Genomic DNA, 17,142 nt, shown 5'->3' with positions numbered 1-17,142 from the left:
TCGCACAAAGCTTCAAGATTTGTGTTCCAGCGTCAGCCGGTCCAGCCACCGCTAGCCTGTGAGCTTTTTCAATGTCCGAGACTGAATCGACATTCGGGCTGGCCCGTATAACATGTATGGAGATAGCGTCGTACAGTACATTCAATCGCAGCCCCGGACACCAAAGCTTGGGTAGGCATAGGCATGCTTTCGTACTCCAGACAGCACGAGCCTGCCGCCGCTACCACGGAATGCACCGTCTTACAGCCAGTCTCTGCGCATCCGGTGGCGCCGACTTACAGCAGCGGCTAATTGTAAGCAACTGTGAAGGGCCGACCAAGGGAAGTTGTATGAGTTGACTATGACCAGTTGGCATTAACCGATCAGGGATATTGATAGAAAAATCTCAAGAGTACAACATACATTTGAGTCCTTGCTACCTTGGTTTACCTACTCAGCATTAATATCACTTGCTTTTCCCTCCATACCTTGCCATCACGTCCACCCTTTACCGTCGCCTAATTTAGAGACCCGTATCATAACTATTCCTAAAATAAGTCAACATGAGTTAGTTCTTAACGTTCCGGATAGACTTATATAACTATGATAGAATACCTTGGAATTAGCATTCCCCTTCTCACTACTCCCATTCTTGCAGCCCATGGTAAGCCAAGGCACTACATCTACGTCGGCCAGTTCCATGACGCTTCCGCAAACAACGATGAAACCCGAAGAATTGTTCGAAACTTAGTAGCGACGTCTTGCGATAACATTGGAGGTTCCAGGAATCATATGTCTGAACGCTTTGAGCCCTTACTGAGTTTGAACTTTCAATTCAGCTGTGATTGTGCTCATGGGAATACACGTGATGACATAGCTTTTGGTCAAGGAGGTATAGATGATAAGGGGAGCTGGTGGGTTTTCGGCCATCGCGGTGACCACTCAGGCTGCAAAGACTAACTGGTTTGGTGATGATGTGGATATCGAGATGGAGGAGAAGCTAGAGAAGGAACCATAACTACCGAAATCTAAGCCTCGTTACGTGCCGAATAAAGCCTTGCCTCAATTGGATCTCAACCTTGGCTCTCAACTCAGCAAAATATCAGTACCTCTAAGCATCAACATTCGGTTAATGTCACGTCGGTTAATCTTCGCCACGCAATACGCTCTTTTCCATCGTACCAAGACTACAAGACGGCAAGCTCCCCGCTGCCAAGAGCGGGCATTCATTGAGCGCCACTATAGCTGTGGGTTCTTGTACTAAGCGAACATCTGCCGCCGCCTATCACAACCATGTCAAATGTAACCTCCCCTGACAATATGTGGAGGGTAGTATCCACCGATAACACCTGCACAACCGCTCGGCACTGAGAATGGCATGTGCATATACTCGTATGCCCGGAATGAGATGGATACTATCTGCAAGACAAGTCACATTATTACGCAGCATGTCGAATATATAAAGAGACTGAAAGCAGAGTGCCATGAGTTATCCTCGACATTCTATCTCCTCTATAGTACCATGGTACCCATCCTTGGCGTACCAAACTGAAGAACCATCGATTACCTGATTTTGACAAGATCTCTACCGAGCTTTTTCACACTTACCTAACCTCGGGACCTCTCGCATTCATCCTATATTCGCCGCCATTATGGTCAGACTCGCGCATGCTTCCAACGCCTTACTTCTGGCTACCAGTGTTCTTGCTCACCCTGGAGGCAGTACGCACAGAGAGGTCTTGCGCAGGCAGGCTCATCTTGATCACCCGAACCGTCGGAGTGTCCAGGCATGCAAGCGTGATCTAGTCGGGACTGGGTGGGTTCGAGAGCAGCACCAGAGACGCGAGACCAGGCTCCACGAACTCCGGGTCGCGGCTGGTTTCGCCAAAGAACATGGAATCGTCCGTCGCGACGCTGCCGAAGTCGAAGAGACTTATGGAGTCGATGCAGCTTGCACGCTTGATCCTGAGGTTGGAGAGGGTCCATATTGTAGGCAAATGCAGACTAAATACATTACTTGATGCTTGCTAACGGTCAACTAGGGGTTTCTGGTGAGCTCATTCGGCAAGATATCGTCACTGGCGAGGGGGGAGCCATCACTCACCTGGACGTCAACATTATTGACGTTTCAACTTGCACGCCTGTCACCGATGCTTACGTCGAGATGTGGGGAGCGAACTCTACCGGTGTCTACACTGGTGTGCAGGCTAGAGGCAACGGTGATGGCTCTGCTACAGCTATTGTGACCAACGCTCTTCGTGGTGTCCAACCCACAAGCGCTAATGGCACTGCTACATTCGTAACGGTCATTCCTGGACATTATGTCGGCCGCACGAACCATCTACATAGTGAGTCTCTTTACCACCTTTCAACAGCTTTTCATGATAACAATTGCAGCTATTATCCATCACGGCGCCAAGCTTCTCCCCAACAATACGATCGAAGGCGGTACAGTCTCGCACGCTGGCCAATTCTACATTGAGCAAAACCTCCTGAATGAAGTTGAGAAGACGGCCCCTTACAACACCAACACACAAGCCGCCATGAACAACGACGAAGACTTCCTCTACAAGATGGGTTTCCAGGGCGGAGACGACCCGGTCATGAAGATCTCGCTGATTGGCAATACGATCGAGGACGGTTTGTATGCCACCATCGATGTGGGCGTTAACCCCAAAGCGACAATAGAGGTACATCCAGTCAACAGGTGGACGGCTGAGGGAGGTGTTCCCGTGGAGGGAAGTCCGTGGGCAGGCTACCCTGATACCTGCCAGAACTGTGGACAGTGGGGACCCTCGCCACCTTCACAGAGTGCCCCTGCTGCGGAGTAGATGGTACCAAAATCGTAAAGCAAAATTGTAATGAGAGAAATGAACGTTTTGTACCTATCAGTACCGCTACCCATAACTGTGAACGATGGAACTGAACGTACACATGCCTGCTAGATGTGTGCACTCCACTTCTTGACGTTGTTGTAAGGTTTGCTGTTGTATCAGCCGAATTTCTTATTTGATCCAAGCACCATGAATCTAAAATCAAGCGATTGTGCTACATGCGATTTGGGAGAGTTCGCGCGAGTGACAATGATGCTTGTAGTGCTAATCAGGTCTACCGTTACTTTCCGCTCCGCGGCATGGAACGCTCCTTCTCCCACTACTGCGACTTCAACAAAAACGAAAGCGATACCGAAGTCTTCTAGGTTTACCGATTTGTGTATCGCAAATGCAAATGGCATGTAAATTGGCTTCTGGGGACTGAGGTTGGTGAGTATAACAGTCGCCACGTCTCAAACTATACTATTGGATGCGGTCTTTTTCTCCGAAAGCATGCTACACGTTAGCAAGATGCTTATTTTCAAGACCGTCACCGACTTCTTTTGATGGTGATTGCCATACAGAAAAAAATCGGTGTAGTTGTGGTGGCCGATGCATCTGATGTCAAAAATGGCGGCGACTCCATGAATCTGGAACGAAGGGCGTCAACTACACCAAGACTCGTCTCGCTGGAAGTCTGTGAGATATGAGCTCTGAATAGACTGATTTTCTCGTCTCGCACAGAGATGTCAGAGGGCTCTGTTCATCGTACTAGAGTGACAATGCGGAATGTTTCTAATTCGAGCAAAGCACTCACTCTGTAACATTCTTGAATGGTAGCGCCTTGGATTCACCCGAGACTAATGTATGTAAGACAGTACATCAAGGATATATCCATTACTCCATCCACCATACTCAGAATTTGTAACACACGTTGCCAATTCCAAAGAAGCACAAGAAACACATGATTAGATTCAAGACCCTCGTAAAGGCCACTTCTATTGCAACTACCAAACCCGATGCATTTAAAAACAAAAAAAATCGACAAAAAAAACTCCAACCAATGCTACATCCCCTCGCAACTAAATGCACACACCAGACCCCCCAAAAATTCAGTTCAATTGCTCCATCTTATGCATGCAATGTCTCTTTTAATCCCATGTACTCCGTAAAGTCGCAATTTAACCCCTTGCGGCTTCAAGAAGCTTCAAGTGCTGCTCCGGGTGCGTCTTCTCAACCGTGCTCTTGGCGACCTTCTTCATCATGAAGTTGGCATCGATGTCGATGGACTCGTTGAGCGTGCCGTCGGTGACTCGCCACTTGCCGCTGATGGTGAGGATGCCGACGGGGGGCTTAGCGTTGACGAGGGAGTCGACACCGTCGGGGACGTTGGTCAATGTGAGGGTGTAGGTAGTCTGGCATGGGTGTTAGTGGTGGGGGTCGAAGGAAGAGGAGGTGGTGGTAGACGTACCTGGCCAATGGGCTTCTTGTCGGTGATGGTGTATGTGGCTGAGGTGGCCTTGTCGCCAGACTCGAAAGCGTAGCTGACGAGCGCTGGGCAGACAGTCTTGATCATGAGATCGTGGTTGTGAAGAGCAGCGATGACAATAGCGGCGTCAACGCCCTTTAGAGGAGTGGAGATCTGGGAAGTAGGCATTTTGATAGTTGTTGGTTTGTTGGGTGAAGTTGGTATTGAGAAGTGTTGTACTGATTGATGGATGATGAGAGTGGAAGATGGGAAGCTGGATGCTGATGATGATTTAAACACTGGCAAACAGCGTCGGAATATATACACTCTGGCCTTCTCCACCATATGTAATCCCCCGAGGCTTCTCAAACCGACCTCTAGACCCTAAGCCATCGTCTACGTCGTCGAGACACGTGATGATGCACGTCTGACAACCCCTGCCACTGACCGGAGTCGGCTACCCCAACACCATCTTCCACTCGCCTTGCCTTACCTGCAGTCTTGCCTCCTGCACCGAAGATCACCCGCCCGCCCCCCAACGGAAATAGTAGCGACCGAAACACATCATCTATGTTTCTGGTAACTGGGCATCTCTCGGCATCCGCAATAAGGCGGTACACGTATGATGCTCCGCTGCTTCGGGCTAGAGAAAGCGGGGGGAAAACTCTCAGTAGCCGAAGAAACGAGTCGAAAGAGGTAACATGTTCAAGGGTCCAGCTGGTTGGGCTATGGTATTTCTGAACGACGGTCGACAGGTCTGGAAATAGCTTGCTGCTGGTTTCGCAAGCTATTTCGAGTCGTGTAGTTCAAACCGATGGCTTTTTTTCTCCGCGGATGTTTGTCATGCCTAACTTTCCTGCAAGCAACACGGTGTTGAAGTTCCCTCGCTATTCCTTCCGTATTCTTCTGTTCACGCACTGTCCCCCAACGTTCGCCCGTTGTCAGTGCTTCTCAACACCGGTGTTCATGTATCCTGCTTACTTGCAGGTTACACAGATGCCTTGCTTTGCGGATCTCCAGCGAACTCAGTACATCGTCTTGGGAAATTGGATGGGGGGTGGTCCGATGTTTCGCTGGTGGATAAGGAAGTTTCGACGGGCGCCGTGAGATGGGGAGCCGGGCCTGACTAGCGCGAATCTTAAGTCAGCACGGTCAACGCCTCCATCCGTCGCCAACGCTTCGTCTATTTTCATCCAGTTTACTCATGTTTGGTTGCATCGCCGCTGTATGAGGCTGTCTATCTCGGCAGATATCAAATTTCTGGGGAAGTAGCTATTTTGATTGTCGTCTTGTTTCACTGGTAGATTTACTGCGAGTTTGAGCTCATGACAGTTCTTGCACGAGTAAGCGAGGTGCGACTATAGTTCTCAAATGGATTGTGTGAAAGGTACCATGAACCTATTTACACGTGGGTTGCCATCCAGGCGGATCCATATGGATGCCAAGACCAATCATGTGACGCTATATTCCACCCCGCGCGCAACTAGCACTCACAAAGTTCAGACACAGACCGGAAACGATGAGAGCGGTTCGGTGGGTACGCAAGAGGCCAACGGTGTGATCTAATTAGCAGACTGGCAGATCTTTCAACTGTCGCTTCGCGGGAAGAGCAACCTTATCTTGAAAGCTGACGTTTATTGTCGCTTGCTTCACCGGGTGGCGATATGCGCTACGGAATTAAGGGAGTACAACTTTCCGTTGGGAAGGGAAACATTCACAGATGGACGTCAATCACCCTCTGCAATGTCATTGTGTCCCAGGGTAGTGATCTGTCAAGATGTTCCAAGACTGACAAACGAGAAAAGCGAAGGAAGGAAGGAAGACGTTGTGATATATTAAAGATTCTAGTATGTAAAATTGTAAGCAACTCGACGAAGTATCTAACGATCAAATTGCGGCTGTGACCAGTACTATGGCCCTTGGTCAGTCTCCCTGAAAAATTCCAAGAACCCACTAAGATCCAAAAACCATACACTGGGAAATATGTGCGCAATAAAGATATGCCAACCGAACTAAACGACCGGCTAGAACTTGGATGTGAAAAAGATGACCCTCTACAACTTTGCGTCTGCCAACCTCTCGCATCCACCTTTACCTGATCCAGTGAAATCAACACCAGCACTAGGCACGACCGTTCCACTTTTATTAAGAATCTGAAGTCTGCGCAACCTCGATATCGGCTCATCGTCGTCCTTGTCCCTGACATAGAACGCCCAGTCGGCCGTGGGATCGATCTCTGTCTGCGAGTACCCGTTGCCGAGCCAGGCGAAGCGATTTCCATTGTACTCAACATGCCAGTCTTCTAGCCTCAGCTCCATGAGTGCTTCAATATAGTGTAGAGTGGAGCCGGGCCATAATGCTGTGACGGGGCCGTCGGGCCCGAGAGACTTGTACCATGAGCGACAGGCGTCGTGCCAAACCGTCTTCTTCATGAATTCATCCTTGAAGGCTATGAAGTCGTCGACAGCCTCTGTCTTGGGCGCAAAGGCAGATATGTTATGTGTTTGGAAGCGATCAATCAGCTTGCACATATAGTCTGCCTGGGCTTCGATGGCACTGAGCACGGGACCATTACCAATGGGACTGTTGGGACCGAGAAATATGAGATAGTTTGGGAAGTCGGCAGCTGCAAGGCCAAAGTAGGAGCGTGGTTCCTTACCCCAGGCATCTTGCAAATTGTCGCCGGAGGAATTGATGACGGGGAAACGAGGTTTGAAGGAGGTGTTGAAGCCGGTTGCGCAAATCAGTACATCAATGGGGTATTCTTTGCCGTCACTGCACAAGCAGCCTCGATCCGTGATCTCGTTGATTTCGCCATACACTGTCTGTACATTTGGCTTGCCCAGGGCTTCGAGGTAACCAACACCCGGCGTCAGTCTTCGACACCCAACGTTCCAGTTGGGTATCAACTTCTCTTCTAGGTACTCATTCTTCAGCTTATCCTTCATCTGAGTTCGGAAGTATGCTTCGGTGTCTGAGTTGATGTTGGTGTTCTTGAGGAATATGCTGAATTGGCCGTTTAGACCACGTTCGATGTTCTTGCGATAGTCGATAAGCGCACCGGGCTTCATGGCAAACTCCAGCTTCTCACTGTCAGAGAAGACATGTTGTTCAAGACCTTGGACTGGGGAGACCCATGTTGGTTCACGAATAAATGTTGTTATTTTCTTAACGTGCGGTTGGATCGTAGGGAGAACTTGGATACCGGAGGAGCTGTTATGATGTTAGCACGCGTGAAATATGAGTAAGGTTTTGGACTAACCCATTGCCAATCAGACCAACATGTCGGCCTGTCAAGTCCACGTCGTCATCCCAGTTTGCAGTGTGTAGTAGGTTTCCCTTGTATTTATCAAGTCCTGGGATGGCAGGCCACTGCCAGTTGTTCAAGATGCCGGATGCGTTTACAAGGATGTCGCAATGATCGTTCACGATGGTGTTGCTTTCCAAATCTTTGATCTGCACATCGTATCCCCCCTTTTGTTCATTCCATGTCGCACCAACCACCTGATGCTGCGTTTTGATGTATTTCCGTAGGCCATATTTGTGCGCGAAATCGTTGAAATAAGCATAGATTTCCCTGGAGCTGGCATAGACAGCGGACCAGTCGAGTTTCGGCTCGAAAGACCATGTGTAGTTGTGTGATGGAACATCGCATGCGCATCTAGAAGCAAATTAGCAAAGTTCGTCAATTGCTCTGATTCGCAGTGGTTCCACAGCCGTGGGGCGACAGGCGCATCGTCCCCGCAGTTGGCACACCTTAGGCTCCACTACTTACCCCGGGTATCTGTTTTCGAACCAAGTACCTGATACCTCCGTGTTCTTCTCATAGACTTGCAAGCTGTAATTTGAGAAGTGTCTCTGCAGCTTGTAAGCCATCAGGAGGCCAGAAGCACCGGCCCCGACGCATACGACGCGCACGTGTCGTTGGGCGTGGATTGGTCCACGCAGCCGTTGTTGAGGATCCATTTTCGGTTAGGCTAAGAAGAAACAACCTGAAGTAGTCCGCTGTGTGAGTGCTGAAGACTATGTAAGAGGTATGGGAAGACGGAGAGAAGTAGTTAGAGCTGGATTGCACAACTATAAAGGATATATCCATCTCGAGGCGAACGAGCTCTTAAACTTTATTTGTGTCGCGTTCATATCACAGCTTCCCTGCCACTGGGAGTCATGTATCGGATCAACCAGTCCATGTCGCGAGTCAACACAGCACAGTAAGCTGTGAATTTGGAGTGCCGCTAAATGCCACGTGAATCCCTGGAGTGCTCCGAGATCGCGGATCATCGTGATGAGTCGTGGTGCGCACGAATAAGACGGGTTACTATTCATGTTCCGCGGACTGGTAAAGCATTTCCGCCGGCCAGACAGGCACCCTGGTAGTAGCACAGGCTGGCGATCGAGTGCCGTAGAATAGATGATACCCAGGGGTTCATGCGAGTTGTCATAGACTGCCTCTATTCGATCCAAATGTTTTCTCGGTTACGCGTCCTGTAAGTCCCAAGCTAAGTGGTATGACGTGTGGGGTGGAGAAGATACTGTAAGTATGTACATCTGCCGAGGTGAGGCCGACTTTGTTGAGCACGATAGACGGGTTTGGAGAATATATCGGCAAACTACAGGACATGGGTATCTTGGACCGTAGATCACCGATATCATGCATTGTTGTAACTCTCTACACTACCGTGTATCCTCCATCGGCAACCAGAGTTGCGCCGATCATGTAGCTAGCGGCATCCGAGTGCAGGAAGGCAATGCAGTCGCCAATTTCTTCCATCTCTGAGTAACGATGGACCGGAACTTTCAACCTTTCGGTTTCGATCATATTGCCCTGGCTCATGGTTTTTTCCACAAGGGGTGTCATTACATAGCCTGGGGCTATAGCGTTGATTCTGATACCTCTGTGCGCGAAGGCGAGTGCATCCGATTTCGTAAGTCCAATGACAGCATGCTTGCTTGTAGCGTATGCTGTCGCAGGGACGTTGAGAGGCGGTGCAACTAGGCCATACATGGATGCCACATTGACGATGGACCCTCGATAGGAACGGTACGACTCCGTAAGCTTCTCTTGCTTCAGCATCTGCCGAATCTGAGCGCGCTGACATTGCCAAACAGCAGTAGTGTTGACGGCAATGACTTTCTCGAAATCATGCTTTGGTACCTCGTCGGATGTCTTGACAAATCCACTAATACCAGCATTGTTGACTGCGTAGTCCAACCGTCCAAACTCCTTGACCGTCTCCTCTATGCTATGATCGATCGCTTTCTCATTGGTGACATCGAGCTCAAATCCCTTTACAGAAACATCCGGTGCAAGATGTTTAAGGTGGCTGATTGTCTGCGTGACCGGGTTGCGATCGAGCAGGGCGAATGAGCGTACACCTTGTTTTGCGAGAGCATATGCCGTATATTGCCCGATGCCTGCCGCCTTTTAGCAGTGAACATGATAGTGTCCTGCTACTATGCAGTTTGCTTGAACATACCGGATCCAGCACCAGTAATATATGCAACACCCTTTAGAGCAAAGGCCATAGTGTTTGGATTAGTATATAGATTCCGGAGGTGGGTACAGTCTTTCTCGGGTCTTGGTGTCGAGTGTTATCGAGGTGTGATGAGTATATTTTGCTATGTCCACTGTTTAAGCAAGTACGTGACTGAGAAGCTACCCAACCGCTTCTGTACCCCAAATGCGTCTTCGTGGATCGAGTCTTGCGCTCACATGGGTGATCGGTTGTTATTTTCCAGTTTCTCCACCCTTGCAATTCAGCGAGTCATGTCTAGATCATGGGTGCCTCTTTTCTTGTGCAGGGTGAATAATGCCTATAGAACATGGTTCGATGAATGAATGTACAGTGTATGACTGGGACATCATGGGGGAGCTGAAGATGCATAGTAGTCTCAATCCGAAGGTCGTCGTGATTGTACATAGAGAGGGATGGTCACGTGCTTGCGTGTTTTAGCGCGGGCGCCTAATCCAAATCGATCCTGTCTGCCACTGATGCCTACACGCTACATATAGACAATCACCCACCCTCTATCGCCATGTACACGACACCATGGCTCCGACACCACACCGCGTTGCGCACACTTCAACCGAGCTCAAGAAGCTGCACAAGAAAAATGGCCCGCGGCTCAACGAGCGGCAGCAGAAGCAACTCGAGCGCGACATCGAATTAGACCAACGAGCCGCCCACGCACGCGAAGCCGAGGAACGTCGCAAAGCTGCAAAGAAGAAGCGTGAGGAGAAAGAGGCAAAGGAGGCTGCGGCTAGGAAGCAAATGGGCATTGGGCTTGCAACACAACTCATTGGATACAGCCGTACGCAGGCACAGCTGAAGAACGGGATGGAGGCTTTCTTGGGCTTGAAGAAGAGGAAGGAAGAAGAAAAGCGCAAGAAGGAGGAAGAGCTAACGAAGAAGTTGGAAGCCATCGCCGAAGATATAGAGAAGGAACCATGGGATGACGATGACGATAATGACAACGACATCGCCCTCGACTTTCCAGTATCGAACACATCTTTTGGCGAGCAGTGGGCTGATGACGACTTGGATGACGATTCGCTCCTTCAAGCCCATGACCTGATCATGTCAGATCCAGTTGAAAAACCTCGTCTTCATAACCTGCAACCCCCGCCTGTGCCCGTCCCTTCCGTCATTCCTCCTCCGACCATGGCGTCGACCTCGCCAAAGCCAGTACCTGTCAAAGCCGATATCAATTTCACTCGCACACATGGTCCCACAAACAAGACAATTGAGGCAATATTGGATAAGCTACCTGGGCCCCTCATAGAGATTCTCTCGCAGGATATGTCTTTGAACATCCCGATGTGGGACCCTGCCGAGGGGCTACTTTACAAGTTGAATCCAGCCGGAATACCATCACATCGCCTGCGTATCAAGGTTGGGTGTATCGTCACTCTATTAAGAGACCTAGATACAAGTAGCCAGTTGTCAAAGAGTCAACATTTACGTGTCTTGCGGTCTGAAAATGACCGTTTAGAATGCTTGGTCTTGGATGGTCAGCTGGAGGGTACCAAGACAGTGCTGACTCGAGTGCCATTCGTTGCAAAGTACAGAGGCTTGGACCAGCATCCATACCGGCGGACCCAGTTTCCGATTCGTGTCGCAACTGATTACACGCCGTCTAATGCGCCACGGGACACATCACAAACGGGATTTAAGATGCCCTCTGTACCTGGTCGAGTGCCGTCTGAAAGTTTGCCTAGAAAATCAGCGCTGCATATTGCCAAGACAACGACCTCTGCAAACTTGAACCTAGTCTTTAAACTCCCTGGCCTACCTGCATCAAAGTCGAGCTCGTTGGTGACTGCAAAGTCTATATCAATTACGAAGCCTGCTCCGGCTCCAGTTTCACCACCGATAGACTGTTGGGATGACTTTTTGGATAGCAGTACGCAGATCTCGCGGGATCTCGCTGCGGATGTAGCGCCAAAGCCGAGTGAACCAACGAAGGCTCCGGTAATTGCACCATCCACGTTGGCCGACGGACTTCCGCCAATGTCAACTCAGGACTTTGATTTCTCCATGGACGACTTGGATGAAGAGCTCAATCCGAAAGCGCCGCTGATAGTGACAGCTCGAGCTGAGCAAGACATCACTAAAGCGATGCCTGTGCCACTGGCAGCGAAGCCATTGGCACCTAAGGCGGTGCAGAAGACGATCCCGACGGTGTCTACTGCACTGCCCGCGAAGAAGACTGCTAAGGCAGGTACAACTGCAAACTCTAGCAAGCCATTAAGACCTGCGAGGAAAATAGCAGGCAGATGCTTGAATCCAGGTCCCTTCGCCACGGGTATTGAAGCCAAGCTTGCGAAGCTGAGACCTTCACAGCTACCTAAGTCCATGGATGGGCCCTGGAAAAGAAAGTCTACCACGGCTCCGCCTCAGACTTCTCCACCCCCAGCGAAAAATCAACGCGTTTTGAGTCCCCGCACTGCAGTTCCGACAGATTCTGTGGCTGTATCCAGCTCTAAAGGATCGTTTGAAGAGTTCATGTTATCAACACAGGAGGCGGCATGCTTCTTTGACGACGATGATGATTTTGGTTTTGGGTCACCACCCATTGCTGCGTGATGTGCGGCATTTCCCATGATTGTTATGTTTACGAATTGGGTACGATGTTATGGATTTTGGGCATGGCTTTGGATATGATACCCTTATACACGTGCGCTTTTGCCTCCTATCATCTTCATGGCGCTTAGTTATGTTTATTTCTATATATGGCATTTAATTTGTATCATGTCTTACGTCCCCCTCATTGCATATCTGAATAGTACCTGCCGCAGTGTCTGCGTTAGCGGCTTGGCATGACACGGCTTTGATGCGGTTTCCTCTAATATCTTCATCCTGGTCCTTGACCTCAGAATCTAGATCCAATCGTTTCTTGTTCTTATCCTTCGAAAACATCATGACTTTCCTCCGCGAACTGCAGTCCCCAATTCTCATTGCTTGATTCGATGTCGAGCACGACAGATGTTGCATCCATGCAGGTGTCGTCATGTGGCACAGTAGTACAGTCAGCTTGCACACTTCCTTGTTGTAATGACTGAATTGTCTCTGGTTATAACCCCTTGTGGAGCGAAATAGTGCCTGTCATCTGAGCTGTCCATTTTCTCCACATTCTGATCGTACTCGTATTTCTTACCTACCATGTCTGAAACCCGCTTTCCCACTACACCCTCAGCAGCTTGCGATGCTAAATTGATGTGGATTGTGAAAGCTCACGTAATTCAACGTCTGGTCAAGCTGAGGCGCGCCTACTCGAGCCAATCATCATTGTACAACAAGGTGCTGAATCATGGTCTGATACCAGTGATGAGCACGGTGAGTACTGGAACAGCGCTTAGTCCTCCTGTACAATACTGTTTTCAGAGCCTCGTGGGCGTATGAAGCGACAGTTGGGGTCAATAATCCAGTTCGGGACCCTTTAACGGGACAAAGATGTGATGAGAGAACGCTCAGCACGACTTCGACTACAACATTCCAGCTGCCCTCCATCTACGCCATCAGCAAGCCATGGATGATACTATATTTTGTTTCAGTCGCAATCATGTTCTTAGCCGCCTTATGCTCGCTCATCATCCACTACCAGTGCCATGCACCTTCTCTCTTGGGATACGTCAGCAGTTGTGTCAGAGACTCAGTGTACTTTGACAGCGATTTTCAGGGCAAGAGCACCGAGGACGGTGCAGACAAGACTAAAAGACTGCGCAATCTTAGGGTGATGATCGCAGATATGCAGTCGAGTGAATGCGTTGCTAAGATTGCTTTTGTGCCGATAGGCAAAGGAGGTAGGGTCAAGAGAAAGAGGTGGTATCAGTAACTCAGTCATACGAGATAGATGGCGGAGCGATCCTATGGACGTACCACAACACTAGCGCACTACTCACGGCGTTGTTCGCCAATTCGCATGCGGATTTCTAACAACATTGTACTTCAAAACTTCCTACCACCATCTCCAAACCCCATGCCAAATCCACCACTTGATGGAAATCCGTCCAAATCGCTACTACCGTTCCAATCCTTACTCATGTTCCAATCCGTACCATCGCCAAGTGGCATAAAGTCTAGATTGATTGCATCGCCACCAGCGCCAACAGGCTCATCAAAGGCGCTCAGTTCAGGGAAATGAGCATTCGCAAGCTGCGATATAGGATCATGCTGGTCAAACTCTGGGCCCATCCATGAAGTCCCCGAGTGGCGGGGACGGGTTGAAGAGTTGGTAGAGGGGGTGGAGAGTGTGTGTGACAGTTCTGGGGGGTCGGCGATGCTAGGCCAGGTACCGAGTTCAGAGCGAGGCGTTACCATGATGAAACCATCAGTCTGACAGGCGTCGTCGAAGCGCAGTGATGATGGGGTTTTTAGGCTGAGCCCGTGTTCTAGCGGCACACTCATTGTAGTGCTCGAACTCATTGTTCTTGTTTTTCTACTGCCTACGCCTAGTCTTCCGCGACTCGTTTGCCGCTTCTTTACCCACTGTCCGTCCGGCATCTCACTGTCCATGTCGATTGTGCTGCCCCTTCGTGCGGGTACGACAGAAGATTTGGGCTTGTAAAGATTGAACGCTGTGGATGACGGTGGTTCGGGGCCGCCGCGTAACTCGACCATCACGGCGCGAAGGACTGTCGACATGCGCTCTGCGGGCTGGTATGTAAACGCCATATCTGACAGGGCGGCGGAGAGACACTCGAGGTACTGCATGTTGTTGGCTCGAGAGGTAGGGTCTTTTATGAATGCCAAAGCGGCTACTAGAGCGGTTGCTGCGGTGCCCTCAAGAGAGTGTCAGTAAGGAGTGGGGTCGGATATGTATAGGTTCGACATACCGCATGCTGTATCCCCGTAACGAATATTTGCTTCGTATTGAACCGTTGCCGGTGCTGCCAGTATATCCTCGCCACCCGGATCGCATGTTTCGTGCAAACTGTCCTACTCAGAGCAGAGAAGTGATCGTCAGGCCCACTATCGCTATCCGCCTGGTCTTCATACAAAGCGAACGGGCGATGTAGTAATATGAGACTGGCATGGTACTGCTGGTGTAGCAAGAAGAAGCTAAACGGCGCTGTCGCGATGTTCTGAGGCGTCCACCTCAACTGCTCCGGCAAACTCCCATACCAGCGACTGAACTCGCGATCCAGCGCTGCCATGCGCATATACTGGTTACGATCAACTGCAGTGATCGAATCGGAAGCCGCATTCTGCGAGCGATGTGGATCCATGTTCTCAGTGATCTTGCCAGCGAGCTCCATCAGATCAAGCAGAGCTTCATAGATCATGGTCTCTGTGCTTTTCTCCAGGCCAGCGGGGCGACATGTACCGAGGCGTTCGAATTGCTTGGTCAAGTGGTAGATTTCGAGGTCGGATGACTTCATGCTTGTTGGGCGGCCGAGAAATAACGCCCAGTACTTGTCGTAGATTACACATGCCCACAACGTCATTTGGCGAATCTCAATTTCGCGTTCTGGTAGACCAGAAAGTCTTGTGTCGAGGTGCAAACTAGTTTCTGGTTAATAAAGAGTTGCCAAAGTTCCCCAAAGAACATACCCGATATCAAACGCAAGCCTAACAGCCATACCGCCGTAGAGCCACCCCAGATTATCTCTGCCAACTCCACACTCCAAGTCCCCCAATAATAACAGCGCGACGACGCTCGGAATACCACCTGGTCTCTCCAACTCATGATCAAGCATATACTTTGCCTCGCGATGCAAGGTACTCTCCATGCCCGGTAGACTGATCCTCTTCACATCCGGCCTATCCTTATCCGCGAAGCGAAACCCCATTGCCAAAACGCATACATGCAGGAAACCAGAGTAAAACTGCGTTTTTCCATTCTCGCGATCCTCGTTGAATGCCTCTTGGTGCAGCACGTGAATGACAGGATTGTAACACTGCCAAAATAATTCCATGAGGTAATCATACGTCTCGAGCGGGAGCGACCGAATGATCTTGTCGCACCGACGCCTTTGTTCATCTTGTTCTTGGGTCGAACCAAATGGACTTAATGACTCGGAATGCACGTGGCAGTTCGTCGTTGGGCCGAAGTAGCGTAGACGGCCGCTGAGCTGGTCGAAGCTGAGATGGCCGCGCGTGGAAAGCAGGCGATTGACCATTCCGTCTTTCTTCGGTGGGGGTAGCATAGACGGTGATCCGGTGCTTTCCGCATCACCGTTCGAGAACGGGGGACTATGCACGTGCATCTCATGTTGTTCCACGCTTATTTCTTGCTGTTCAAATTCAATATATTCGTCTTGAGGGCTTGTTTGGCTTCCTGGACTGGAATGTTCATGTTCGTTTTCGTTCTCTACGTCTTGGTTTTTCCTAGTTTTCCTGGTTGGGGATGTGCCGTCCTCGTTGCGTGGGACATTGTGTCGGGTTTTTGGTGGGTGGTTTACTGGTGGTAGCTCTTCGCCTCGCTCTTTCAGCATCGTTTCCAAGAGTGCCACCCGATCTGTTAGAGAGCACATGTAAGCCCTCGAAATGGGCCTACAGAATGTTAGTCTAGTGTTCCAGCGCCTAGATTGACCACAAACCTTCGGCGCTCATCGTCGTTTTTGATGACACAGTCTACACCCGATCGCTTACACTGAGTGCACTCTTTCTCTCCTGAGGGTACAACACACTACGAAGCGTCAGAAAGAAAGATTAAGCATGGTTATAAATTACCTACGCGAATTCTGCGATCTCGACACGAAGCACACGCAACTGATGCCCTGTGGCGCGGTTTTGAAGACTTCTCTTTCGACGAGCTCTTTCCAGATGTGCCCTGCTCCCGCTGACTGTCCGATCTAGTTTGCGACTCCTGTCTTTCTGTCTGCTTTTCGCTCATCATATTTGGATTTGGTACTCTGGTCGTAACGGTCTTGTTTCTCGTAATTCGTGGGATCGGCATTCAACGCGTCCGGTGTAGCGTACTTAGTCCGGGAAGAGAGTATGAAATATCGCACAGCCCGTTAGATTTTGCGGGGAAGAGACGTCCAGACACATGAGACAAGGCAAACCTCCAGGCTAAACCTGAGTTTGGGCTACGAAAGAGATTCCACGGGCCCAGTCTAGTCCCAAATGTCAGCTGAACGTTGCGGACGTCGACTCGAGTAAGTGGGGCCCCGCATTCCCATTGCACTGGGCGGCCTTGTTGACTCGCCCGAGATGCGCCTAATACTACTGCGCATGCTTCCTCATCAAAGAGGCAACGGACTGGCATGTACCTAACGATTTTTGGTGTAGGCTCGACATGCCCGTGTCGACGCGGATCCTAGGCCCCTGAACCATGACGAACCACCGTTCCTGATAAGCAGGTGCTTGCTCAGTACGAAACCTTCTTCCATCTCGTGGAAAAGCCGCGCCATATGTTTTCTTTTTCTTCTCCACA

At 50.1% G+C, this 17,142-nt stretch overlaps 6 protein-coding genes across 6 annotated transcripts; 2 read left to right on the top strand and 4 right to left on the bottom strand.

The window, feature by feature from the left end:
* Window positions 1-1,631: 1,631 nt before the first annotated feature.
* On the top strand, window positions 1,632-2,810 carry PtrM4_076210 (PcaH, Protocatechuate 3,4-dioxygenase beta subunit; the record flags this gene model as incomplete). The annotated part of the gene is made up of 3 exons (XM_001940588.1): window positions 1,632-1,968; window positions 2,022-2,327; window positions 2,377-2,810. 3 exons carry the CDS (start codon window positions 1,632-1,634, stop codon window positions 2,808-2,810), a joined length of 1,077 nt encoding a protein of 358 aa, XP_001940623.1.
* Window positions 2,811-3,973: 1,163 nt separating this feature from the next.
* PtrM4_076200 (Tymo-45kd-70kd multi-domain protein) lies at window positions 3,974-4,449 on the bottom strand (the record flags this gene model as incomplete). Its single annotated transcript, XM_066106217.1, has 2 exons — window positions 3,974-4,207; window positions 4,264-4,449. 2 exons carry the CDS (start codon window positions 4,447-4,449, stop codon window positions 3,974-3,976), a joined length of 420 nt encoding a protein of 139 aa, XP_065963155.1.
* A 1,865-nt stretch (window positions 4,450-6,314) lies between these two features.
* PtrM4_076190 (Pyr-redox-3 multi-domain protein) lies at window positions 6,315-8,226 on the bottom strand (the record flags this gene model as incomplete). The annotated part of the gene is made up of 3 exons (XM_066106216.1): window positions 6,315-7,473; window positions 7,523-7,921; window positions 8,036-8,226. 3 exons carry the CDS (start codon window positions 8,224-8,226, stop codon window positions 6,315-6,317), a joined length of 1,749 nt encoding a protein of 582 aa, XP_065963154.1.
* Window positions 8,227-8,929: 703 nt separating this feature from the next.
* PtrM4_076180 (FabG, Dehydrogenase with different specificities (related to short-chain alcohol dehydrogenase)) lies at window positions 8,930-9,786 on the bottom strand (the record flags this gene model as incomplete). Its single annotated transcript, XM_001940585.1, has 2 exons — window positions 8,930-9,675; window positions 9,738-9,786. The coding sequence occupies 2 exons, from the start codon at window positions 9,784-9,786 to the stop codon at window positions 8,930-8,932; spliced, it is 795 nt and encodes a 264-aa protein (XP_001940620.1).
* Window positions 9,787-10,310: 524 nt separating this feature from the next.
* PtrM4_076170 (PIF1 multi-domain protein) lies at window positions 10,311-12,347 on the top strand (the record flags this gene model as incomplete). Its single annotated transcript, XM_001940584.2, has 1 exon — window positions 10,311-12,347. One exon carries the CDS (start codon window positions 10,311-10,313, stop codon window positions 12,345-12,347), a length of 2,037 nt encoding a protein of 678 aa, XP_001940619.2.
* Window positions 12,348-13,709: 1,362 nt separating this feature from the next.
* PtrM4_076160 (Fungal-trans multi-domain protein) lies at window positions 13,710-16,602 on the bottom strand (the record flags this gene model as incomplete). The annotated part of the gene is made up of 5 exons (XM_001940583.1): window positions 13,710-14,543; window positions 14,597-15,266; window positions 15,315-16,256; window positions 16,304-16,392; window positions 16,441-16,602. 5 exons carry the CDS (start codon window positions 16,600-16,602, stop codon window positions 13,710-13,712), a joined length of 2,697 nt encoding a protein of 898 aa, XP_001940618.1.
* Window positions 16,603-17,142: the final 540 nt, after the last annotated feature.

The sequence above is a fragment of the Pyrenophora tritici-repentis genome, chromosome 3 (genome assembly GCF_003171515.1).
Source record: "Pyrenophora tritici-repentis strain M4 chromosome 3, whole genome shotgun sequence".
Lineage (NCBI taxonomy): Eukaryota > Fungi > Ascomycota > Dothideomycetes > Pleosporales > Pleosporaceae > Pyrenophora > Pyrenophora tritici-repentis.
Note: the sequence above shows the minus strand (reverse complement) of the source record. Positions and strands in the feature narration are given on the sequence as shown.